Source organism: Somniosus microcephalus, chromosome 30, assembly GCF_052327205.1.
Source record: "Somniosus microcephalus isolate GS21.2 chromosome 30, FLI_Smic_1.0, whole genome shotgun sequence".
In the NCBI taxonomy this organism is placed as follows: domain Eukaryota; kingdom Metazoa; phylum Chordata; class Chondrichthyes; order Squaliformes; family Somniosidae; genus Somniosus; species Somniosus microcephalus.
This window is the reverse complement of record NC_141016.1, coordinates 17,306,024-17,332,717: the sequence shown is the minus strand read 5'-3', so window position 1 is coordinate 17,332,717 and position 26,694 is coordinate 17,306,024. Positions and strand designations below refer to the sequence as shown.

The window sequence follows — 26,694 nt, the reverse complement described above, 5'->3', positions numbered from 1 at the left end:
GCACGCTTTCCAGGCCTTTATTTTATAGCCCTATCTGGTTGCCTCAAAGTCTACGCTGCTCTAAGGTAAATAAACCAAGGTCCTTAAGCCTGTCTTAAGTAGCTGAGGTCGAAGAGTGATGCCGACATGACCGGGAGCAGATCACGTGGTACGTGAATATTTGATTTTCGAGCAAATGGAAGGAAGGACAAACAAAAAAAATGCTTGAAATAGATGGGGCCATTATGTAACGTGGCTGATACAGGCTGTTCACTGAAGATTGTTACCTGGTGTTTTAAATATCGCACAGTATTGCATTAGAAACAGTGACAGCAACTACCAAAGTACAACAAACAATACAGATGTATCATAGGAACACAGTAACAGTTTCAGACAGGAGAAGTCCATCTAGCCCACCTATCCCGTGGTGCATTGCGACATCTACTGAATCTGGCGCAAGCATTTTCAATTTCTGGCATGAAATATTATGGGTGTCTGTTATTAGTAGGCACATTTCCTAGTCACAGAGCTGGAAAATCTTATCCTGCCTTCCACCCTATCACAGACCTTCCCCTCCCGCTTCCCCTGCCTCTATACTTGCTTAAAATCTGTTACATCTTGAACTTTTTCCAGTTTTGACAAAAGGGCATCGAGCTGAAACGTTAACTTTTCTCCACAGATGCTGCCGGACCTGCTGACTATTTCCAGCATGTTGTTTTCATTTTGGATTTCCAGCATCCGCAGTATTTTGCTTTTGAAAAATCTTGTCAACTACTGATTTTTTTTATAAAAAGGAATTTTGTTCCTAAAATGACTTTATCCCATTTTTTCCCACATCAGCTAACCACAGAATGGATAACAGATAAGCATATTGCTTTGACAGTAACATGACTGTATGGATAAACAAGCTTCCACAGGAAGAGTGAGGGAACCCAAGAAGGCGATGGTGTGGCCAGCAGTGATGTATGAGGTAAATGAAGCTGCAGCTATATTTGAGAGCAAATGAAGTGAAATTAAAAATAAAGACTCTGTGGAAAGTAGAAGGAACCAGTTTCAAACTGCACATAACATTAATATATTTTCTCCTTCTGCGCTGGTGTTCTCGAGCACATTTCCTTTGATAAATGTTCACTTCAAATCCTAACTTTTGATTTGCGATAGTGCAACAGTGTGTATATATGCATAGCTAAGCAGAAAAGAGAATAGGCCAGGAATAGACTGAGAGAACAGCAGAGTTAATTCACCTCAGATTGAATGACAATTTTTAAAAATCTAACATTTTTATGTAGTCCATGTTGATCCTTGCTCTCGCTGCCATTTTTAGGAACTTGTTTTGATGTTGATCTTCAAGAGACACCTAATATAATGCTTTGTCTCCTAGATTACTGTGCATACACTGAAACGCCCCTGGCCCCACCCTAATGTAAAATGAGGGAGTGGTACTGCTGTATTGCACCCTTCTTCTTTTCGGCCACGTTTTCAACTGAACAAGTTCCAATTCCTTCCAAGTTGCAACAGTCAACACATCCACATTATCAACATTACACAGCTGAAAATGCTCTGTCTCATGGCTCCAGTCTTGTCAAACCGCATGGGTTAGCGAGGCTTCGTAGAGCATATGCAATTGGAGTATTAGCAAGTGCAGTTGCAGGAAACTCTTATGCGAGTGGCCGGTTTTATGGGCAGAGATGTGTTTGGGTGGCGGAATCGGTAGACGGCCGTAAAAGATTGAGGAGATTTGGACGTATTGTAAACTCCACGATCTTTTAAGCCACCTCATTGGCTTGCGCCCAGGTGTCGACCAGATAATTTTTTCCACTCGATCTCATATCAGAACAGTGGAAGCATGTGACAGTTACCACTCCTCTGCGATACAAGCAGGGAAAAAAGTGTACTAGACAGAAGTTAGCTGGCACCACTGGAAAACTGGTTTCTTCCAAACGGTGTCCCCCTGAAGATACTCCTTTCCCATGTGTGTTAAATTTGTAAACATCTTGCAAAAATACAGCAGTATAAATTAGGCACAGCGTTTGAGGATCCAGCATTGATTTTTGTGCAGCTAAATTAAAATTTATCTGACTGGGAAAGTTAGAAAAACTATTCTTAAAGTATTCAGTGCTTACTCTATCAAAATACTGTGGGTAAACGATTACTTTCTGAGGCTTAAGCCATAAAAAAATTTCTGTAGGGAAAAGGCTAAAGTTGCACCACAGTATTTTTATGATGTGAATTGTGAAATGCCATACCTAATTTTAACCACACTCTACAGAACCCTTTCTTCCTCTCCTTCCTTTTGCTTCCTAATCCCATCGCACTTAGTTTGGATAGTTGGACAGTTCAGCGCATTGGCAACTTCACAAATTTTATCCTTAGCGGAGTCACGCATAAGGGTGCTTCTCTTGTTTTCCTCCTCCCCCTCTAACCAGCAAAATTCAACTTCGCTGGGGAAGCAAGTTCAAAAGTTTAGCACAGGAGTGGTATTTAAACTTTAATCGCCTCAGAAATCCCTTGGCATATCTCCGTCTAGACGAGTACTAAATCCTAATTGTGCAGAGTCTGTCATTTCTCAGGGTGCACCATTACAGGAAAGTACTGTTACAGCAGTAATTATGACTTCAATGGCATGCCAAAGCTATTCCTCAGATAGAGCTGGGTACCAACACCTGGAACACTTACATTGAGTTGGAGGTGGTGAGCTGAGGGGCCTCTTGGAATCGTTGGACTGACTCTTAACACTTACACGGTCCAAACCTTTAGCAACTGAGTTTGTGGAAGAAATTATATAAAATGTGAAAGAGACACAGAATATCAAAGACTAAAAGCAGAAATGGATAAGCTTTTTATGAGGGAATGTATTTCCAAAAAACAAATTAAAGCCATATTCTCTTGAGGAATAATTAACTCCCATTCCAAATTGTACAACAATAATTTGGTTTCCAAAATGTGGAAACGTTTTTTGCACATTATACTGTTCTGATTCTGCAATTACTTATGGGGGAAAAAAAAGAGTTTGCATGCTTGTCCCATGATAACAAAGATAGCTGACTACATTCATACTGCACATTATTTTGGACTTGCAAAAACTGCCTGGTTAGGACCGCCTTGATGTGATCCAAATTCAGTATCAACAAAATTGTACATGTGTGCTGTAATGTAAAGAGCCAGTGAAGAATGCTTTACGATATGGAAGCAGTCCAGTTTAATGGACGTTGGAACTTATGGCCTTGGAAAAGCAATCATTTCCTCCTCTTCCCAACCCTAGTGATGAGCGCCATTCTCCAGCCAATAAACAGATGAGCTGTTGGCAGTCCTCTGTCATTCTTCAGGCAGTTGTGTGGAAGTTTGTTAGAGGGGCCCAGACTGAGGAAAGGTGACTCAGTATTTCTCCCCCCCCCCCCCCCCATCTTGCTCTCTGCCGAGACTGGGAATTTGTTGGGTGCAGGATTGTGGGCAGTAACCCATTTCTCTAAGGCAGTATGCAGGATCAACACCTCGAGCCACTTTTTTCCTAGGAATGTTTATCTTTTTTTTTACTGTCTCTATAAGCACCAGGGTAAAACAGGAGAGAATATGGCTTTAAGGATCAAACCATAAACCTGCCACCAAACATTGCTGGCTGACTGAACAAGCTGTGTGTGGCTGACCTGCAAAGATTACCATCCGCAGCCTAATTCAGTGAATTGCATCACATCGTACCATTTGATCCTTCTGGATCAGTTTAAAAATACAGTTACGATGATATCTCAGCAGTTTTTTTTATTTTTTAAACGAAGTATGAAACTGTTCAGCCAGAGACCGCAAACTGAGAAATCAAGGCAAAAGTCAGGCTGTGCTATTGGACTGATGATGTACTGAATGAAAAATGAGCACATCACTGGACCAACTGCTCAGAGTACAATTTAAGTACTGTACATGCAATTTGATCCAGGTTTTATGTATAAAGAAGGCAACTAATATTGTTGCAGAAAATTAAATGCACTCAAACATGCTGCACATCAATTGGGCAACTGGAAACTGCAGAAATTGTGTGTTATTCTGCATGTTTTACCCAATATATTAAATCCTCACTTAACAAGAGCTTGTGTATTTATATAGCGCCTTTAACGTAGTGAAACGTCCCAAGGTGCTGCACAGGAGTAATCAAAAACTTGCTCCATTTTTACAATTTTAATATACCTGAACGATCAATGTTTTTTTTTTATATAATGAATCGATTACTTGATTAATTTAAAAAAAATCACCAAATCACAGATCAGTGATTCCCTGGGAATAAAATGCAGTTCTCATTTCAAATGGAAATGGAATAATAAACACGGCAATCGCAGCCACCAAGTTTTTTGCTGCTCAGAAATAACAGCATGCGAGTTGGAATAAGTTGTTCGATTCGTAAAGTCCCATAAGCTGAATGTGAGATCACACACCCAGTCAACAGCGTGCTGGGCACCCTGACATCTTTGAAATGTATACTGCGGACAGCTGAGCCTTCTGCAGAATAAGTCATTTACAATGTCTAGCCTTTCTCCCATCTCATTAAAGGTCAGGAAAGGGTCAGCTATAAAATGAATCCCATTGAACCAAAGAGTAGGGGTGTAAAGTAGATGAAGTATGTGGACAAGACTAGCTGGCTGTTGAAGCATTCAGAAGTAATATATTTTGGAAGGGGAATTGGGAAGGGAAGAAACAGAACTTACATACACTGTCCAAGGATTTTTACAGTATTGGATGGACATGTTTTAAAAGCTACATTGGATGATAATTCCTTGCCATGCAATGAAGCAAATAAGGCAGAACACCTGAGGGCCCCCTCTAAAGTCTGGCTGAATGTCAAGCATAGTAGCTGGCTAGCTTGATTATCACCTGGATGGTTTAAATCCAGTAGCTGTGTTTCACTGGCTTGTGCTGCTGCTGTCCACAGTGTAATTCATCAGTTCTGTCAGCATTGTTTGATTCATCAGCTCTCCCAACAGTAAACTAAGTGGGGGAAAAAATCTGACCTCCAGCAACAAGGAAACAATCTTAATGATGTAGCCCCACTGCCTTTGCTGTAATAACTAACGGCGAAGAGTCAGGCTCTCGATTATGTCTCTATTTTATTAGCACAGATTACTCTGATCACGACTTTTGGTAGTGATGTAAAGTGTGGTGGCATATTCTAGGTATTGATCCACATGCAAGAACAATGGATGGATATGCAAGATTATTGTGAATGCATTTATGGAGATAGAGTGCATTTTTAGGCAAAAATCACATTCATAAGAGTTTCAAGACAGAGCAGATCAGGGACAAAACTGGTCTGGCAGCCTCTTACCATGCGTATTGTCAAAGTATGCACAGTATAAATTTCAGGGAACGTCTCCAGCCACAGCATCCTTTATATTTCAATTTCAATTATACTAAGATGTGATACCTCAAACAACAACAACAACAACTTGTATTTATATAGCACCTTTAACGTAGTAAAATGTCCCAAGGCGCTGCACAGGAGTGTCATAAGACAAGAACTTGTTTTATGAAACAAATATTTCACAGTATGCTTAACTTCAACTTGATCAATTTGGCGGAAGAAAAATTGCCTGCGTAATGGACAGCGAGTTGAAGTACCAACTTGCAACGCCATGGGACGCAGGCTTGTGATAGCAGCCGTGCTGATGTAGGTAGGTGCGGAACAGAGGGGTGACACCTCACAAATGGGAGAGATAATCTTGGGCAGTCTTATCAGGATCCACTATCGTGCACCTTCTCACGGCTGGCTCACAGCCATCAGTAGAGGCCTGGCAGAAGGTTATCTGCCGCCTTTGCTCAGTTGGTGTGTGGCCCAGAATAACCAAGCGAGAAAATGAAGACACATCATTCCTTCAACAGTAAAAATAAAATTCTCAAGCAAGAAGCCATGTCAAATTTAGCTCAAAAAGTGACTGGAATAAAAAGGCAAATTTTGTTAAGTTAAGTTTCACCCGCAGGTGTTCAATGTACAGAAATTGATGATACTGCGCACAGGAAAATAGACTTTCTTTCAAATTCTAACAGTAGATATGACAATACTTCCATGCTTAAATTTCAGACTAGTGGCTTCCCCATCTATGTACGTTTGTATATATACATAGTCAAACCCATGTAAAGCACAGTGTCCTGGAGTACTAATGAAATGCATCAGTTGTGTTGGCAAGCTGTTTGGGAGTGGCAACTTTAGCCGAGGTTAGACTTTTTGAGAACGGAAACATGGGGCAACTGCTTGTGCACAGGACAACTCGTCATTGGTGAGAAATCGTCTCAACTCTGGTCATTAGAGTGACAAAGACTAAAAGCCGAGGTTGATTCAGGCACAAAAGACTCGGATTTTAGCATTGACATTCAAAGCTCAATTTGTGCTCATTGTACTGCAATAGGTAGGAACTGTAGAAATGGCAGTTATTACTGCCAAATATTACTGACTTGATCATTATGTTGGAATGGAAGTATATCAGGAGTTTTCCAAGAAGCAGTGTTTAATGTACTCTATTGTATTCTACTATTTTCTATCGTGCCATTGAGCTTGAGGTATGTTTAGAAGTTCAGGTTGAACTGAATTGCTAAATTGCAATTAGGATTGCTTGCACAGTCCTACATGATGGTGCAGTTACTGTTGCCCTGTAACAAGTGCCACGCGAGATACAAGCAACGCTTAATTACATACTGACGTATTTAGTTAACATCCAGCACAAGTTTTGGATCACTGTTAATTTCTCTGTATACTAAATTTGTGTAAAACACACATGCCTTTCACATGCTGTAAGCATATAGCGTTCTCTGAGCCTTCTGTAGAATCTCAGTCAGGAAGCACTGCTTGCTTACTTACAAGGGGTGGAGATGAAGGGAGTAAGAGGTGGGGTCTGAACAGACTGGCCGCCCTCAGATTCAGGAAAGGGTGCGGACCCTCTCCGCACACTCTTTAAAACGTCTGTGAACTTTGCAGCTGAGGGTGGAAGGTGAAGAGATGATGTAATAACATACAGGCTGTAAAACAACTGATACAAGTGAAAGTACAGCAAGCGAATGTTGCGACATCATTGGGCAAGGTGCATCTTAGACGAGTTTTCATTAATCTCACCATGGTCTTTATGGTATACTTTCCACCTTACACTGCTTCATATTGTTCAACAACACTTTATAAATTTTCTAGGTAAAACTTTAGAATGGTGTTTGGAAGTAACTGATGAGGGGTACACTGAACAGTCTGCGTAAGTGGAATTGCTTATTAGGGCAAACTCCTGCCGTATGCTCAATCTACACTTTAAAACAAAAGGAACACCAGTTGGTGTCTTGATCCTGATCCCATTATTTCTAAGTTTTAAAGCAACAGGGGCCGGAAAGATTAATAAGGTGAAGGTTAAGGTCAGCTGATCGGTGGGCAGGTTTGTATTGAAAAGTAGTGTTCGACTATGTAGCTAAGGTTTTCAAACATTTCTGGGTGGGGAACCCCATAAAATATTGAACGCCTATCCTAACTTGCAAAGGACAAAGTCAGCTGCCCAAAATAAGTCAACAATACAACAAACTGTATTTCTACAGAGCCTTTAAATTGCAGTAAAACGTCCCAAGGCGCTTCACAGGAGTGTTATCAGACAATGCACGGTGGCATAGTGGTTAGCACTGTTGCCTCTCAGCGCCAGGGACCCGGGTTCAAATCCGGCCTCGGGCGACTGTCTGTGTGGAGTTTGCACATTCTCCCTGTGTCTGCGTGGGTTTCCTCCGGGTGCTCCGGTTTCCTCCCACAGTCCAAAGATGTGCGGGTTAGGTTGATTTGGCTATGATAAATTGACCCTTAGTGTTAGGGGATTAAATACGTGGGGTTACGGGGATAGGGTGGGATATGTGTCGGTGCAGGCTCGATGGGCCGAAATGGCCTCTATCTGCACTGTGGGGATTCTGTAATTCTGTGAATTCCGACAACGGGCCACATAAGGAGATATTAGGACAGGTGTCCAAAAGCTTAGTCAAAGAGGTCATTCTTAAAGGAGGATAGAGAGGCGGAGAGGTTAAGGGAGGGAATTCCAGAGCCTAGACAGCTAAAAGGCACGGCCACCAGTGGAGAGGCGAAGGAAATCGGGGATGCACAAGAGGCCAGAATTGGAAGAACGCAGAGCTCTTGGACGATTGTAGGGCTGAAGGAGGTTACAGACCATGGAGGGATTTGAACACAAGGATGAGAATTTTAAAAACGGGAGCCAGTGTAGGTCCGCGAGCACAGGGGTGATGGGTGAATGGGACTTGATGTGAGTTAGGATACGGGCAGCCGAGTTTTGGATGAGCTCCAGTTTAGGGAGGGTGGACGATGGGAGGCTGGCTAACAAGGACCAGGATCTATTAGAATCTGAGAAGGTATAATGCTCCTATATAAATAGGAATGGCAGAGGTGCAATCTGATTTAGCATGGAGGTAATTTCTTAATTCTAATTTTTGTTAATAAATAGTTGATAGCATTGTAGAGTTGAGTAAGATGCATCATGGCTACATTTATGCTACGCCGATAGAAAAGACAACAGTCACTTTGAGAAGACTTTCAGCTTTCTTCAGCTAATTGAAGACAAGCTGGTTAACAATATATCTTATGTGGCTGTTGATGGCAGTGTTGCTCTGTAAACTGATGCACAGCAGTGATGCAGAACTGCCTTGCTTGTGGTTCAGTTGCAAACAGTGGCTTTGTTAGAATACCAGCCACCACGTTCCAACTTGTCAGTATATAGACTGCGTGATTGAAATGGGACCATAACATGCCAGTGGCATCACCATGGCACTTCGGTTCAAGCACTTACCAGTGAGGTCATAGAGTCATAGAGTTTTACAGCACAGAAAGAGGCCCTTCGGCCCATCGTGTCTGCGCCGCCCATCCATCCCTGTCCAGTCTAATCCCATTTTCCAGCATTTGGTCCATAGCCTTGTATGCAATGGCATTTCAAGTGCTCATCCAAATGCTTCTTGAATGTTGTGAGGGTTCCTGCCTCTACCACCCTTTCAGGCATTGAGTTCCACATTCCAACCACCCTCTGGGTGAAAAAGTTCCTCCTCAAATCCCCTCTAAATTACTTTTGGCTTTTGCCCCAGTGGCCATACAGTAAACTAGGGTTGTGTCCGATATTGGAACATAAAGTCTTCTTGCTAATTATCTGCACTAACGCTCATCAAATTCGCATACAGGACTCGCATGCTGTCAGTACACTGCATGCTCAGTGGTCTTTAGTCACACACTTACTTACTAGGCATAGCGGAGGGAGTGAGAGAAGGCATCTGAAGCTGTGTGGTAGCAGTCTGGGGCCCCTCATGTTCAAGAAAGGGTCCTGACCCTCTCCGCACACTGCTAAGAACATCTGTGAACTTTGCAGCTAATAATGGGAGATGAAGAGAAGCTGGGATGAAAAGCTGAAAAAAGCACAATCCTTATGGAAAACTGAAGTATTTTGAAATATATTTCTTACATCCTTATGGTGAAATGACATGAAATGTACTTCAAGAGCGCAATGAAAACACAAATGTGTATCACACACGTCTAAAATTTACATGTTTGACATCCATTTTCTGTACTGTTTATTAGTAATATGATAGTAAAGTTTTAAAAACTGTATTTGCTATTACGTGTGATATTTACCAATATATTTCAATGTTTTGTTTTCCCATAAGTTGAACAAGGAAACAAAGTAACACACAGACAGGAAGAGAGTCGCTGAAGAAAAAGAGAAACAGGAAAATTCACACCACAGTACAGCATCAGAACTTGCCTCAGGTCATGAACCTTTTTGTAAGTAGAAATTAAGAATTTACAAGTACCGTTATCGAGTGGCGCCGCAAGGTTCGGATTCACAGATAATTGCAGATAATGCAGTTCACTGTTTCTCACTCTAAGTGGTGCAGAAAGTAGATGGAAATATGCTCCCACAGTTTGATGAGCAGCACCAATTCAGAATGCGCTGTGGACTGAACCCTGCGCACACCAAATATAGCAACAGCAAAAGGTCCACACTCGGGAAATCCAGCACTTGGGATTTAATCTTAGGATTCCTGGATAGCCAGGACACTTTCTTCCTGTGAAAAATTATTGGTATAAGATACTTCACAACTTGTACTTCCTGTGTGAAGCGCAGCCAGTCGCAAACAGTTGTCATACGATTTCTCCATTTTAATTTTGCTACACTGCAAAGGTTTTTGGGGTGTTTAATCTTTCTCTTTTCTAAATAATTCTGGTGCTTTTCATTTTGCTGCATGTTCTCCTGCTGTATAAATGTGGGTTTAGCCAGTTATAAAGTCGAACTTTTATACCATTAAAAAGGTTGAAGGATTGTATCCCTGTGATAGACCAATGGTGCGTAACACGGTGGGATAAGAAGCTTTTAACAAGCTTTCTGCTCATTGGCCTGTGCCACAGTGTTGCTCGGTTACTGATGCTAGGTACGTGAAAAAGGCCTAGCTCCATTCACCCACTGATACTTTTGAAAAAAAATGTGCGCTACATCTCAGCACATCTGTTGTGGGAGCTCTCTAGGGAAATAGCAGGAATAAACTGTGGCCCAGTGATTCACTTCACTCAAAAGCATTTGACGTGGTGGGTGGGGAGGGGTTAAATTTCAAATTGCAAAAATAATATAATCGTAACAAAACAGCATGGGGCACATTGTCAGGTTGCTAGAAAGTTATCGTCAGTTGAATGCAAAAGGATGGATAAAAGCCAATGAGACTGCAGAACTGTCAAATAATACACTAGGAATCATTGTGTATTATATTGACTGTAATAGGTTAGACTACTACAACTTGCATTTATATAGCGCCTTTAACATAGTAAAATGACCCAAGGCACATAAGAGCGATATCAATAAACCCATTTTTGACACCGAGCTACAGGAGGAGATATCAGGACTGATAACCAAAAGCTCAGTCAAAGGGGTAGGTTTTAAGGAGCATCTTAAAGGAGGAGAGGGGTAGAGAGGCGGCGTTGTTTAAGGAAGGAATTCCAGATCTTAGGGCCCAGGCAGCTGAAAGCACAGCAGCTAATGGTAGAGTGATTAAAATCGGGGATGCGCAAGAGGCCAGAACTGGAGGAGCGCAGTGATCTCAATGGGTTGTAGGGCTGGAAGGGGTTAGAGATAAGGAGGGGCGAGGCCATGGAGGGATTTGAAAATAAGAATGAGATTTTAAAATGGAGGCATTGTCAGACTGGGGGCCGGCGTAGGTCAGCGAGCACAGGGGTGATGGGTGAACGAGACTTGGAGCGAGTTAAGAGACGGGCAGCAGAGTTTTGGATCAGCACATTTTACGGCGGGTGGAAGATGGGAGGCCGGCCACGAGAGCATTGGAATAGTCAAGTCTAGAGGTAACAAAGGCATGGATGAGGGTTTCAGCAGCAGGTGAGCTGAGGTAGGGGCGGAGTCGGGCGATGTTACGGAGGTGGAAGTAGGCGGTCCTAGTGTTGGAGCGGATATGTGGTCGCAAGCTCATCTTGGGGTCAAATACAACACCAAGGTTGTCAACGATCTGGCTCAGCTTCAGTCAGTGGTCAAGGATGGAAACAGTGGGCAGGGAACGAAGTTTGTGGCGGGGACCAAAGACAATGGCTTCAGTCTTCCCAATATTCAGTTGGAGGAAATTTCTGCTCATCCAGTATTGAGTGTCGGACAAGCAGTGTGACAAATCAGAGACAGTGGAGGAATCTAGACAGATGGTGGTGAGATAAAGCTGAGTGTTGTCAGCGTACACGTGGAACCTGACGTTGTGTTTGCGGATGATAGACAACATATGTTTTTGGTATTTAGGGTGCATAAGATGCATTACCCTAAAGCTAAGATCATTATTGATACTGCCTTTAGTAGTACACAGTTGCTTTGAAATATAGACTGAAATTCAAGTACTCTGAATGAAGACAAAGTGAGTGAAGGCGAAGCTAGAGCTCGAATTGCTGTTCCAAACTCCCCACCAGTGATTTGGGTGTAGAGACACAAATGGTGCATTGTAAGTGAGGTGCAAATAAAATGAGGATGCGAAGGAGTCGCACAACGAGCATTAAATTGTTCTGTCTGTGCATCATCGATAACTTCCACATGTATTGTGACATTTGATTTTAGTGTTTATCCATTGCACTGAAAATATCTGAAATTTAGTCTTTTCCACCAGGAATGGAGCTGTTCCTGGTATTTTTCTGCAGTGTACATTTTGTGCACCCATGGTGCAGAGGCTCTTAAACAGACTAGACATGATTGTGAACGCTTCTGTATTCTGAGATTCACAGTCATGTACTGCACCTGTTAATTCAAAACAACTTCACTTGTCAAAACACCTGAACACTTCCATATTGTAGCAATATGGCGCTGACCGAATTTAGTAAGATATGCAGTAACTCCTCCCTAACCCATTTTAACTTCCATTTTAGTTTTGCACCTTGCTGGCTACTGAAATGCCCGCAAACATTTGAGGCGTGTTGAGTGAGGGAAGAGGAGAGGGGATTAACCCATCATGAGCCTAGACATACATAGAGGTTAGTTTCTCCTCCTCAATGATTATTGTGTCGTCAAAGTGAACTGTTTAATTCAGAAATATAATCCATAGTTTGTTTCTCGAGATGGTTAAAATCACAGTGAAGAGCAGACTGCTTCAGCAGTTATGCACTGAATGTTTCTTTGGCAAAATGTAAATGCCAAAGCTTGAATTTTAAGAAACGGTTGCAAAGCACCACCTAGACCTAATTAATGACTACAATTTCAGATTAAACACTGATATTCACATTCACTTAATTATTAACATAACGGTAATAATCTTCATAGGAGTGAGATACTGTGTCAGGTAGTGAGAGACATCTCCTTAACAGGGGCGGGGGGGGGGGGAAATAGAATGTTTTGCACAATTGGCCTTGTGACCAGTGCAGTAAGAGTTCTGGTCGCGTGACAACTGTCTTTGTAACTGAATCTCACTGCATTAAGGAAGTTGGACACAACTCCATTTCGGCAGGAATATAGAATCCAGAGGTTTCAGTCTTTTAATCTCCCAAGTTGGAGGTAGCATCTTTTAATTCAACGAATCCAATGAGCCTTTTCAACATTTTCATGATATAAGTAGGACAGCTGACTGGTACCAATGTGGTGCTTTATCCGACACCGCCAGAGGCCCACAGCAGGAATCTGCTGAGGTGTTTTGAACTTGGGTCGCCAGTGTTGAAGGTAAGGTACCATGCTGTCCCAGTCAGCTACCCGTTATATCCGAGCTAACGCAACAGCAGTCTTCATTTAAACAGACATTTTAAAACTTTCACAATAAAAAAAATACAAAGCAGTCTTTATAACATGACCAGTTTTCTAGAATTCCATAAAGTTTCCTATAACTCTGTTTCAATGTCAGATTCTTCCCCCCGCCCCCAACAAAGACCATTAAAGATGGCAAACTCTGTAATCCTTTTAATGACATCTCATCAGAAATATAGGAAACTTTGGCGATGTTCGAGACAAATGCAATGTGATTTTTGTCATCAATGTTGCGTATGAATGACTTTAAAGCTGCATGAACCCACATTTTGGTGTCATTTTATTACTGAGTCATTGACAGAACTTAAAAAAAAAATTTTTTTTAAATGGGACAATTTATTAAACCGTCACCCCCTTCCATGCTCCCGATTCCTCCCCAGCCAAGGAAACTATTTTGTGAAGCCTCCTGTATCTCCTGACTCTTCTCTTCAGGCTGCTTGGAGTTGGACAAAAGTGACCAGGCTCAGCAGCTCGTACCTTCTCCTTTCACTGGAGCCAAGTACAACCACCGTCTCCCTCCCCCTCCAATTGAGATCAGGCACTTGCAGAATTGGGACATTTTGGGGGTGAATCGATAGGGTCTGAGCCATGGTGTGATGGGAGAACCACAACACTAAAGCCGAAATGCCCTCCTCCTGGGAAGGAAGCAAAATCACAGGCTGGCCAAAGAGGTATGGGGCTATGATGGTGGAGTGGTTATTGTACTGGATTAGTAACCCAGCAAGGCAAGTTGTGAAATTAAATTCAATAAATCTGGTAATTTGTGGGCTAGCACTAGAGGAAAAAAAACCAAGACAATGAAAGCTGACCGGTTCACGAACATCCTTCAGGGAAGACCTGCCACCCCTATCTGGTCTGAGCTACATATGACCCTAGTCCCACAGTATGTGGTTAACTCTAAGCCCACAGAAATGGCCTAGCAAAGCAACCAATATGAATTAGGAAGGCCCATCCCCACCTTCTGAGGATAGCACCATTCACTCCCAGAGAACAAAATTTAAAAAAACAGGGGGTCTGCGTGGCACAGTGACAGCTAGGGGGAGAAAGGGAGAAAATGTGAAAAGGCTTTTGTTAAGAAATCAAGATTTTTGACATACACTGAATTGAATCTAGAGCAGTCACTTTCTGCATTTTGGGACGTTCATCTTCCATGCTGGCAATGACGACATTATCCAGCACAGAGTCATCGAAGTAGAGAAATCCATATTTGAAAGAGACAGGAGGGTGCCTCGTAGCCTTCCGTGGATGGGATGGGACAAACTAAAAATTGGTGTTTTCTTGATACAATATCACCCCTGTTTCTGTTTATGGAGCCCTTCTGCACTCGAGGGAGACAGTTGTGTGGACTGATGCATCCAATTTTCAATTGTTTTTAAAGTCCATGCAGTAATGTGTCTCCCCAATTAAGCTGGTGAATTCACCCGTGTGGGGAATTTTGGCTGTGAACTGAACCTATAAGCTCTGGCATAGCGTTCACCTACAAGCACAGTGTGCCACTACCCTCGTTCCCCTTCCAATTAACAACAGCAAAATCACAAGTCATGCAGCTTCAAATGTGAGATGCTGTACTTTAGGGTGATTACATATCCATGTAACACAGTCTCAATGGTTCAAGCCAAAGGTGCTTAAGCTGAACAGCATGCAATTTGTAAGCTGAGGCCATTCATAATAAATCCTGTCTCATCATTCAACAAACTGATTCATTTTAGACTCCATCTTAAATGCTGACAAGTACAAGGTTGACTGTTGCAGCTTTCAATATTTTGAGTGTACCCTTTCCACTGCAGTGTTATATCATCTATTTAAAGACTTTGGTATAAATTTCTTGTACTGTTTTAATGAGATCAGTTTATCTTTAAGTACAACAGCCCAGAGCTGCATCATTACTAGACCTGTGCATACTGAAATGACTAATGATTATATGTGAAACTACAATCTTTTTTAAACTCTCGTTGCTCAATAATTTTATTCACAGCAACCTTGGCAGATTGCTTCATTTTCAGAATAGTTTAGATTAGACCTAATTCCACAACTGAAGTATTTTAAAATATGTTTTGTCGGCACATTTGTGAATATTGTGCAGAGCGCCTTTCTTAAATTGGACTGGAAATTGGGCAGCGTTCGTTCCTCTGCTGCTTTTTGAGCCCCATCACAGGTTCTGGTTGTCTAACTCGTGTAAAAGAGATGCAAGCACTAAGAAATCAGTCTGGTTTCTGTATCTTTTTTATTGTCTTTGACCTTTCTGTCATGTCACCTCAGTCACTTTTGGCATTTTCTGTGCACTATTATGGGTAAGATTTACATGTGAGGCTTGAAGTTTCTCTGAGGTGGTTGGAATAGCGAAGGTGCAATGAATTGTATTTATTGCTGCCTTTATATATGAGTAACAGACAGTGTTTGGTGGTAATTGCATTTTGACTAACTGGTACATTGGATATCCGTGTATTATGTTTGTGAGAAAGTTCAATGCTTCACTAAGATGTTTTCCACGCTGTTGTGTGAATTCAATAGATGCTAGCTTCTTTTGAAGTATTAGAACTTGCTCATGTACCCGGCTAACTGCCATAAACACTTCAGTCTGTGTAACGCTAGATAGGTTATCTGATTTCTGTACACAATTCCTTTAGAAACGACTCTTCTTTTCCACTGTGGGTAAGTTGTGTTTTGTCTCAAATGGTTCAGATTGGCTTTTGTGTCTCTCTCGTGTCTAATTACAAAGTTTACCTCACATTTACATGGAGAATTAATTTTAGTCCTTCACCATTTAATTATTATTACAATAATGCAGGTTTCACTAGAATGGGAGAAAATAAAGTTTGCCAGCTTATGTGGGTAAAATGGATAAACAGATTTATTTTTGGCACCAATTAATGGCTAGATTTCAAAACATTACTCCCATGTTTTTTAACATTAAAAAGGTAGGGGAGAGTGAGGGGGGGAAAAAAACAAATCCCTTTAATCTCGAGCAGAAATGCAAAGCTAAACTGTCAAGTAACTATATACAAAATGTGTTAACGTTTTCTTTTTATGAATGGCCACTTTCTACGACTTGGAAACACACACAGGCAGTCACGTGAAATGCAGAACACAGCATGCCCAGACAACTTACAGAGTACAGGAGGCGGAGGGTGAGCAGACTGGAGCACCTCGGCCTGAGGCCCAGCACCTGACTGGTTCCTTACAGCACTGCTCTCAGCGCCCTTGGCTGGAGGCAGCATGCAAAGGACGATGGAAACAAACACACAGAGCATGTTACACAGTAAACAGAATGAAGGATGAAAAACACCACAAGGTGAGGGGGCAAAAATAACGACGGGGCGTATTCTTTTGACAAGGCTCAAAGTCTAGTTTTACTTATTCAAAGACTATATATTTTTTTGTTTTATAAAAGATTTGAAGTGGGAATGTGCACATAAAAGATAAGGCAGAAACATTGAAAATCCCAAGTTAAAAGAAGAAATTTCTCAATTCACAATTGAAAAATTTCACTAAGTAGCAGCACAAGGCTGGTGTCTACGGCCTCTCCCACACCCCCAGGAATAGTGCCAATAGTGCCTCACACTAGATTCTACAAGTGCCACGTGCTTCCATTCTTTTCTATTTCCCACTGGGCTCAGAGATACAAAGACAACCACCACATTTTTTTGGGGTGTGGGGAGCGGAGGGGAGGGGATTGGGGAGAAAAGCAAGGAGGAAGCGGCAGCTTGCCTCCCTGGCGTTGCAGTAAGTGGTAACCTGCCACTGAGCGAGCAGTGTGACAACCACAAGTAATCTCCAACCTGGTCACAGGCCCTCATGGGTGAAAAGGAACAATTCAGACAAATGGCACGGGACAGGTTCAGTCATCATTCATTACCGGCAGTTTGACATTCTCAATACATTACACTTTTTGCAATACAAACACAAAATACAAAACATGAACAAGGTGGAGTTCTCTGTTGATATGGGATGACATAAGGCAGACACCATGACTAACTGCACCAGTTACTCACAAAGTCGGAACTTGGACTTTGCATAAAAAAACATTATGACCATGTCGAGTATTTTACTGCCATCAGGTCTGCCTGTATATAGTTTGCCAGTCACCTGATGGCTTAACACTGCAGAGTGTAATAGAAGTTTGAGGCCCGAACCCAGCAATACTGATAGTTGCTTTATATTTGGCTCTGGGAGACCCATGCTTCAGGAACTGGCCAGACAGTGTGGAACTTGCATAGCTGGCCTCGAGCCAAATGATAAAACTGCTGGGATTCGGCAAGTTCCGGCGGTTCACAAGACCCAAATCCAGCCACAGGTCTTGGGAGAGTCCCAGCAGATTTACATCCAGCTCGGAAATGGCCGCACCAGCACACGTCTCGCTCAGCGTAAAAGCAGCCAAAGTTATGGCAGGCGAGCTTGGGGTAAGCTCGGAAACTTCACCTTCACATGCCGCCGGGACTTGTAGTTTTTTTTAAATTCCAAAACTCTGGTAACAATTATGGAATGTCACTTCACGAAAATCACTTGCCCTACCACCAATTTAAGATTACACATTTCAGCTGTAATTTCACACGGGAAAGACAACCGTCACTCACTCACAGGAGGATTCTGACTGGGTCTTGTCACAGCTGAGATGCGGGAGGGAGGAGGAGGAGGAGGTAGTATTTCAAAGCGCACACAAAACATTGACACTTTGTGCTGGGTGCTAATGCAGTTTGTCGAAGGACTAAAAAGTAAGTGCCTGAGGGGAAACGTGGGCTGTGGGTGTTTTCTCATTACATTAATCAGCCGTGTACCCATCACTGAAGACGCTAAGGGTCTGCAATTTGCCATCAAACAAGTTAATACTCTGCTTGCGACTGAGCAATTTTAAATATCATCTGGCACCATCCTTCCATGTCGGTTTTCACAATACACCTACAGCTAATCACCTCCAAAAATCACGGGAAGTGTCAAATTGTCACAACATGCTGAAATCTGCCCTAAAGAATGAGAACATTGGTGGGATGACTCAGAACCTGCACCGTTGACAAGTATATATTTATAAAAGGACAAAAACAGGATCACTGCTGAGAGACGTTAATGAGGTAATGGTAGATACAGAACGTACTCAAATGTTGCGTAGTTTGTATTTATCTGCCCTATTGGTCCTTTCACAGTAATCTGCCCTATTGGTCCTTTCACAGTAATAAGCTGAAAGAATAGTGGCCCGGTGCAAAGATTAGTAAGCTAAATCTGATCTCATTGCTATGAAACTCTCGAGAAGTGACCGAATCTATCTGAAGGCTTGCCAGATTAGACATAATTTTCCACAAGCATTTGGTTACTATTATCCCAATAAAATAGAATGCTCTGAAATGTAGGAATAAGGCAGTTTGACGTCTCCATCCGGCTGCCTTCCACTTTTAAATGCCACTGAATGCTAATGCTAGCACGCTTCATTTAAAATAAAACATTGCTCATGAGCATCCGTGCAGCCTGCTCTACATAGAGTCTGGAATGAAGCCAATTAAGGAGGGGGATCTCATGAAATGGCTAAAATATTAAATGGTGTAAAAAAGATAAATCCAAAGTTAAGTTGCACAAAGGACCAAGGGATATAAGTTTACACAAATGAGAATGACATTAAAAAAATATACCAGGTAGAACTTCGGGTTTAATCATATTTAATATCTGAAATATCTCAAGAACTTTCACTTCACTAGCTTCTTTCTAGATTATAGAAGCTTTGTACACACTCATGGTTGGGTACTATTTATTTTCACTGAAGCTTGGCGCTGCCCCCACCCCCCATTAAGTGGGATCCAAAGTTGGAAGGAGTCCCGATAGCTTATTATTCCAAACATTTAGCACTCTTTTAAAACAGATATTAGAAAGGACTTCTGGCGAAGGGTCATCAACCTGAAGCGTTAACTCTGTTTCTCTCTCTCTACAAATGCTGCCTGACCTGCCGAGTATTTCCAGCATCCGCAGTACAGGAAACTTTGGTTTATCCGGAGGTTGTATGTCTGGAAACCTCGATCTAATGGCAGAAATCAGCAGCCGTTTTGTTAGGTTTTGTTTCTTCCCCTCCTAGCACTTTTTTAAACAGTCAGGCTGTGGAAAGCGTCTCTGCAACAGCTTCAGAGACGCTTCCAAGGTACGGGCCGAGTGTTTACAAGCTGTTGCTAAGCAACAGTGTTTGTTGTCAGATACAGAGATGAAAACCTCCATATCCTTCAACATTAGCGCTGGTCTATCCGCAAGTTTTGATCTAATGGCACCAGCTCGGTGCCGGATATCGCGAAGTTTCCTGTATTTTGCTTTTGTATTAGAAAGGATTTATTGATTACATTTACTTTACACTAATAAAGTTGTGTCCCTTAGTCCTACTTTCCAGTGACATTCTGGGTTGACCTTATTTGGAACATGTAATAATTTACATACCTCAAAGTGATGCCCCCCTCCTTCACCTGCTTTCTTCTAGACTGTAAATCTTGAACTTCTCATTTTCTCTCGACGCTCACCCTACATTGCACTTCGGATCAGCCTTGTTGCTCTTCTCTGCAACTTCCTCAGCGCATGTATATATTTTTTTGGGTGTGGCACCCTGAATTGAACAGAGTGCTGCCAGCACAGTGTAAAACCTCAGTCTAATGAAGACGTGCTCGACCGGCTATGTATCCAACAGCTTGATTTGCTTTTTAAAATTTGTCTCAACATGGATTGGGATGAGTCCACTCCCTGGTCCCTCTTCAACTCTCTCTGTGATAATTCAATTCCATTCACGGAAACATTTCCCCCCCCGCCCCCAAGCAATATTGAAACTTATAAAATTCTAACAGGACTAGACAGACTAGATGCAGGAAGGATGTTCCCGATGGCCGGGGAGTCCAGAACCAGGGGTCACAGTCTAAAGATAAGGGGTAAGCCATTGAGGACAGAGATGAGGAATTTCTTCACCCAGAGAGTGGTGAACCTGTGGAATTCTCTACCACAGAAGGCAGTTGAGGCCAATTCATTAAATATATTCAAGAAGGAGTTGGATATATTTCTTAAGGCTAAAGGGATCAAGGGATATGGGGAGAAGGCAGGGACAGGGTACTGAATTTGGATGATCAGCCATGATCTCATTGAATGGCGGAACAGGCTCGAGGGGCCGAATGGCCTACTCCTGCTCCTATCTTCTATGTAATATTTTACATTTATCAACTTCAGATTTCATCTGCTGCTGTCTGTCCAATTGTATATCCAGTCTGAATTTTTCAGAAAATGTTTTGCTACATCCTCTGTCTCTACTGCTCTCTCTATTCTCACACCACCAGCAAATCTGGCCAACTTGCATTTTGGTTTCAATACCTGGGTTATTAATGTAAATGAGAAGTTCAAGCATGGACCCCTGGGATCAATTAGCAGCTGAAAGAGGAGCTTGGTTAGCCCCTTCATCAAAACAGATTGAGCTGGAATGTTAACCTAGCTCTCCAAGATATTAGCTGTGTTTTCTTTAGGGACGATAGGCACTTTACTGTCCTTCTATACCCTAGACAAGGGTATAAATGGATATGGAGCCAAGGTAGGTGGATGGAGTTAAGAAACAGATCAGCCATGATCTCAATGAATGGTGGAATAGGCTTGAGGGGCTGAATGAGCTACTCTTGTTCCTATGTAGTGCACCTTGAGGTTTTAATGCAATGTGCCTGAATTGCTGACAGCAAGAAACCAGACTTTGATGTGGTCCTGTTTCACACGACAGGAAACTTTGTGATATCCGGCACCGACCTGTTGCCGTCCCATCAAAACTGCCGGACAAACCGGCGCTAATGTTAAAACATACGGAAGCTTTTGAGCTCCGTATCTAGCAACAAACCCTGTTACTTAGCAACAGCTTCTAAACAGTCAGCCGTAGCTTGCAAGCGTCTCTGTAGCTAAGCAACAGCTTTAGCTAGACCTTGCAGAGCCTGACTAGTGAAAAAAAGCAACAAAAAGAAAAAAAACTTACTGAACCGACTCCTGAATTTTGCCGGTGGCTCGAGCATTCCGGACAGTTAACCTCCGGATAAACCAAAGTTTCCTGTAATTCCAACACAAGCGAGTACATGCCATGTAACAGTTGACCATTTCCCCTTGCTCTGCTGAAGGCTTGGGGTCATACTGGGATAGAGTGCCACAGGTACCAGTTGCCCTGTGTTACCTCCCCCCCACCAGAGGAGCCCATAGCCGATGTGTGAACTCGGACAGTAATGATTTGTAAGTTATTTGGTTGAGGTGAGCCTGATGTTACTTTCGCCCCAAATCCCTAAGTACACTATTCCAGCAGGGGTCCCTGGACAATAATCAGGAGCAGGCACCCTGGCTGACTTTCCCATCTCCAGCCTGGAGCGCTGAAGCCAATTGCAGCACCCCAACTGCTGTCGCTGGTTGAGACCAGCTAACCAAGCACGGGCTAGGCTCGGTGTGACTCAAATCACATTCTGCCTCCACCCAGGTGAGATGCTGCCAGAAATACTTTCAATGTAAAGTATTGCATCTAAATTGGTCAACCCTAATGTCTCCAGAAATATGACATTTCAAGTGTTTTCCATAAATCCATGGAGACCTGTTATCTCGAAACCCAAACCTGCTTATGAAAAGACAGGATACTTTTCTTTTTAAAACTTGCCTCGGTTGAGACAATTCTGTACTCTTAGTTTGAAGGGATATAGGATTACAACACTCATTGAGAGCACTTGAATTAACCTCAACATCTCACCTTGAAAGTATGGCCCCCTACATTTATCTCCTTTACGTTATCATCCATTAAGGTAAACAAAAATCAACAATTGGTTAAAGATCCACAATTCTGGGTCAGTAAAGGTTAACATTTCACCCGTCACTGCCAGGAAGTGTATCTCCCCACCCACCATCAGGTTATGACTGCTTGGAGACAAAAAGGATTCACATGTTCCCAAACATCAGGAGAATACTTTCCATGCCCTTAAAAGGGTTAGAGTGTCACTGGTAAAATCATAATGCTTTAGAGCACTGGGCAGGGACACAAGTTACTCAAAGCCGCTCAGCATGCTCTCTGTTCCTAGCAGTGTCCCCTCTGGATGTGCACTGGTTTGGCTGTCATACAAGAACACGTTTGCACTTAAGCAGTTTTTAAAATCACAGAGTGATGCTGGATTTAAAATGAACAAGGCATTTGCAGGACTAAGAGTTTGAAAGCAAACAAATTCAAATCATTCCTTGCAACACTGCAGTAAACTTTGCAACTATTTAATCGCTCAATGTGCAGAATCTGTGACGTGACTGCACTTGTCACCAGCAGCAGTATAGGAGGAATCGGTATGAAGTTGTACTCTGTGTTGCAAACGTTTAATGAGTTTAAACAAACTCAGTTCAGTCTCCGAGCAAGTTTTCTTCCATTTTACCCTACCCGCAGGCTTTCTGCTGACAGCTATGTCAACACGTCTGCCTTAAACTGCATGTGTGTTCAATTGTCCTTGTGGAGAAAAATGGTGATTGAATTCTTTGGAGAGCTTTGTTTTCTTTGCTCTGCCATTTGAATGTACAAGCAGCAATGCCCTTGACATTAGGCACTAGACTAATTGGTACAAACACACAAACTGCCACCTACACTTCCACTTATAGCTAGGGGGATTAAAAACAGCTGGAGTTGGAATAGAGAGCTCAAATTACAGCAACAGTCAAGTCAAACTCGACAGGTCTTGCACTCGTCTAGAGGAAGTGAGAGGAATTAATGATTTGGCCTCGTACAACGCTGCTGGTTCTCGGTTACGCTATAGTTGTTGCTCGAAGCCTATGAGTACCAGATACATAATGATGTGTACATTATGCTGTTGTCACGCAGTAAATTCTGGCACCAAATTCACTCGAGTGTCCAATGTGAATTCTGAGCCAGAGTTCCAGTACCAGTAAGCCAAAAGCAGTATTGCTGAACCACCTCCAGGGAGACTCCCCAATGCAGGTGGTCAGCTCCGCAAAAATTGTATAAGTCTACAGGCAGCCCCGGGAACAAATGTGCACTATGAGAGCAAAGTGGCATCGCACACACTGAAACTAGTTTATCTACTTTCCACCACAGGCCCCATTCTCTCTTGGCTCATTCTACGAAGTACACCTGATGCACATGTCAGTAGGCGCACAGCACAGGCGTTAGAATTTCCTCAAACTTACTGTGCCTTTGCCTGCACATGCTGAGGTTTCGACCAAACTAGTGTGACCGTGCTCACGAGCGAGGTGGCATTTTTAATACACTTCACACCTGCACTCGTAGTAGACTTCCTGTCTGGTATCGCAGTTTACCATCAGTACCTCTTCCATGTAACAAAGGAACTATTTGTTTTAGCCATTTTCGCCTGAGTTAATGTAAGCGCTGCTGAAGCTAAAACTTCTAAGATTGCTGAGTGCATCCTGGTGTCAAATCGGCTCTCATGTCAGACGTGGTTGAACCTCCAAGCCAGTTCCACCTCTCTGCACTGACGACTGAAACAAATTCCTCATTGCCCTGCCGCGTTCTCTCTCTTCCCCCGCCCCCCCCCCCCCCCACCCCAACAAATGAACAAGACCAAGGTGTGCAATTTGGGATCGACTGCTCTACTGACCCACATCAGCTTGACATTTAAAAGCGACAGTCCAACCTACACAGTAGACAGTGACGCAGCTCAAGCTTATCAGAATGTACTAGGAAGTACAATGTGAGCAGAGTCAAAGCAAACTGCAGCCTATCTCGACCTTGCTGCAAACGCCTTGCACCCACCTGGTGTGAATGTTATCAGGCACCAGCGAAATAAAGTCTGTGGACAGCTGTATCAGCATAAATAATGACCCAAAGCTACAAATTCTACAGATAAAATTAAGTGGGTAGAGATGAAACAATGGAGTGACGGGAAGGTAGTTATTTAATCTCTGGGTTTTGATGGTAACTGTAACGCATTAGGGGGGAGAAATTCAGTATCGCCCCGTTTGGGGCTTAAGTATCGGGCGGGTGCGAAATTTTGTGCCCGGCGCAAATTATCGCCACCTACTGGTAAATTGGCCTGCTTCGCCCCAGGAGGTGCTTGGAGCGCTAAAACAGGCGCTGCACGACTGTCTTAAGGCGCTACCACCGAGGGCGGGCGCAGCGCAGGTGTGGCCAGTTAGCGATTGCACGCAGACATGCTGGCGCCGGTCAGCTCTTAAAGGGGAGGTTCGATCTTGGATTGCAGCCACACCCTGCGCATCAGAGCCCTGATTCTCGGCCTGGACAGACCTGCTGCCACATTCTTAAGCCTAGGACCATGGAGAGGGCCAGGGAGCGAGCGCAGCGGTTCAGCGAGGGGGCCTTGGAGGTTCTGGTTGGCACGGTGGAGTGCAGGCGATCTATCCTGTTCCCGGACAGTGGCATTAGGCCACTGCCCAACGACTATCGCAGAGCTTGGAGGGAGGTGGCTCACAGAGTGACCTCCAGCAGCATGGTGCCTAGGACCCCTGTGCAATGCAGGAAGTTGTTCAACGACCTCACTCGGGTCGTCAGGGTGAGTGCCCTTTTCAGAATCCTCTTCATCCCTGCATGTCGACCTCACTTTATGGCCAAAGGGTCCTGAAAGCCCCAATGCCCAGCCCTCATCCAACACCTATGGCCCTTTCAGGAAACTCACACGCACATTCAGCACTTTGCACACTGTAAGGGCTATTCCACCATGGGAGGCAGTGCAGCCAAGATCAGGGCTTCACACTGTACTCAAGAGCCCATCCTCTCTCTTGCAGGGCAAGCTGGCGCATAACAGGAGGCAGCAGCAACGGACCGGGGGAGGCCGGCTTCACCTTCAAGCCCTCACCGATCTGGAGCAGCGAGTCCAGCGGATTATGGCAGGCCGGATGATTGGCCCCGTCGCCACTGGAGATGCCGACCCTGTTATGGACAGCAATGGTAAGGTCATCACCTTTTTGACCTCTCTCCTTTCACTGGTGCCTCACACCAGCATCCTTTGCCACTATCGAACCAATACAGTACATTGCAGCACTCATGCCTCCCTCGCTGCCACCCTGTCCTCACGCTAAAGCCACTCTTGTACCTCCCTGCTTTGAGATACTGATTCTCCAGGTGAGGAGGCGGGCCCTCAAGCTGCCACTGTGACTCTGAAGGCGACGACAAGGAGGAAGCCGGACCACCAGTGCCACCCTCAGCCGAGGCAGCCCATGGCCATAATGGGGACACGTCTTCCCTGGAGGGGAGCAGGGGGGAATGGTCTGAGGAGGGTGAAGCTCCGGGGCCCAGCGGGCTGCAGCAACGCGAGGGGGGTAGGGAAGCTCGGCGGCCTTCTCCCCGGAGGGAGAGTCTGGCCTCGAGTCCTGCTACAGTGAGCGCAGAGGAGGTGCGGCTCCTCGCTGAAATGAGCGTCCAGGCGGAGCACAGGCACACTGAGCTCATGACTGCAGTGGCAAGGATGCCAGATCCCACTGAGTCACTGGCAAGGAGTGTGCAGGACTTCGGCGCAGCACAGGCAAGGATGGTCCAGGACGTCGGCGCAGCACAGGCAAGGAGTCTCCAGGACTTCGGCGCAGCACAGGCGGCTGCCACGCAAGTGCATAGTGCTGCAATGCAGTCAGTGGCTGGTCTCATGCAGACGCAGATTGAGGCCACACGAGCACTGACTGCTACCACCCTCGCTGGATCGGGCACGAATCGCCGGGGCCCTTGCCGCGCCGCAGCAGGCCAGCAGTCTGTGCTTCAGCAGATTGCTCCTGCAGTGCTGGCCCGTGGGAGTGCCAGTGTGTCGTCTGAACAGGGAGTTGCTGTCCTCTCAGGATGACAGCATTCCTGCTGCCAACACTGTCACTTCTCCACTGCAGCTGCCACCACCTGTAGGACAGACTGCTGCCGCCCATGCAGAGTTGGAGCAGTCAGCAGCCAGGCCTTCCAGGCCCAGAGCTGGTCCAGGCCGTCCCTCAAGGGCATCTGCAGTCTCAGTTTCTGACACTCAGCAGCCTTCCTCCAGCCTTGCTGCAGCCACTGGGGTCCCATTACGGAGGAGCTGCAGGGTGGGAAGGGGCCAATCTCGCAAGTGAAGCAGATCACCCTCGAAGGGCAAAAAGTAGGTGGTGTGGCAAAATGCTGTTAAATGTTTTATTGAAGGCCGAGGATCGTGGTCATTTTTTGGTTACTGTTTTGTTCAGTGTCTCCAGGTTATGAGAGCCAGTTATGTGACTGACTGCTTTTTTGGGGATTTCTCTCTATTACTTTGTCATGCGGGAAGGGCACACAGTTTGTTAAATAAAGAAGTGTCTTTATTCAGAATGTGCATGTTTGCTCTTTGAACTATTTGTTGCCTTGACCGGCTTAGGGGTTGCGGCACGGTTCCATTCAAGCCATTCCCTCAGAGGGGGCTTAGAACCGACTTGCTATAAGCCGCTGACGGACGGCCCTTGCACTTTGTGCCTCCCTCCCGTCTTGGTGCTGCTGCTCCTCCTCCTCTGCTGGTGCTCCAATGTCTGGTGGCAGTGGCTGAGTCCTAAG

The 26,694-nt window shown here is 44.1% G+C and overlaps 1 protein-coding gene and 1 long non-coding RNA gene across 51 annotated transcripts in view; one reads left to right on the top strand and one right to left on the bottom strand.

The window, feature by feature from the left end:
- The window catches only part of LOC147097971 (calcium/calmodulin-dependent protein kinase type II subunit beta-like), a 298,097-nt gene that overhangs the window by 15,492 nt on the left and 255,911 nt on the right, over positions 1-26,694 (bottom strand). For 33 of the 50 annotated variants that reach the window (XM_085971126.1, XM_085971096.1, XM_085971103.1 and 30 more), the window contains 5 exons: positions 16,345-16,440; positions 9,602-9,676; positions 9,213-9,338; positions 6,815-6,931; positions 2,656-2,739 (listed from right to left, as the gene is read on the bottom strand). The exons of 8 other annotated variants lie outside the window; for them this stretch is intronic. In XM_085971126.1, coding sequence (XP_085827252.1) covers positions 2,656-2,739; positions 6,815-6,931; positions 9,213-9,338; positions 9,602-9,676; positions 16,345-16,440 — 498 coding nt within the window. The remainder of the gene's footprint in view (positions 1-2,655; positions 2,740-6,814; positions 6,932-9,212; positions 9,339-9,601; positions 9,677-16,344; positions 16,441-26,694) is intronic. 9 more of the 50 variants (XM_085971095.1, XM_085971102.1, XM_085971104.1 and 6 more) reach the window with 5 other exon arrangements.
- LOC147097972 (uncharacterized) lies at positions 817-12,471 on the top strand. Its single transcript, XR_015074251.1, has 3 exons — positions 817-949; positions 9,634-9,751; positions 12,371-12,471. It is a non-coding gene; the product is annotated as an uncharacterized LOC147097972 (long non-coding RNA).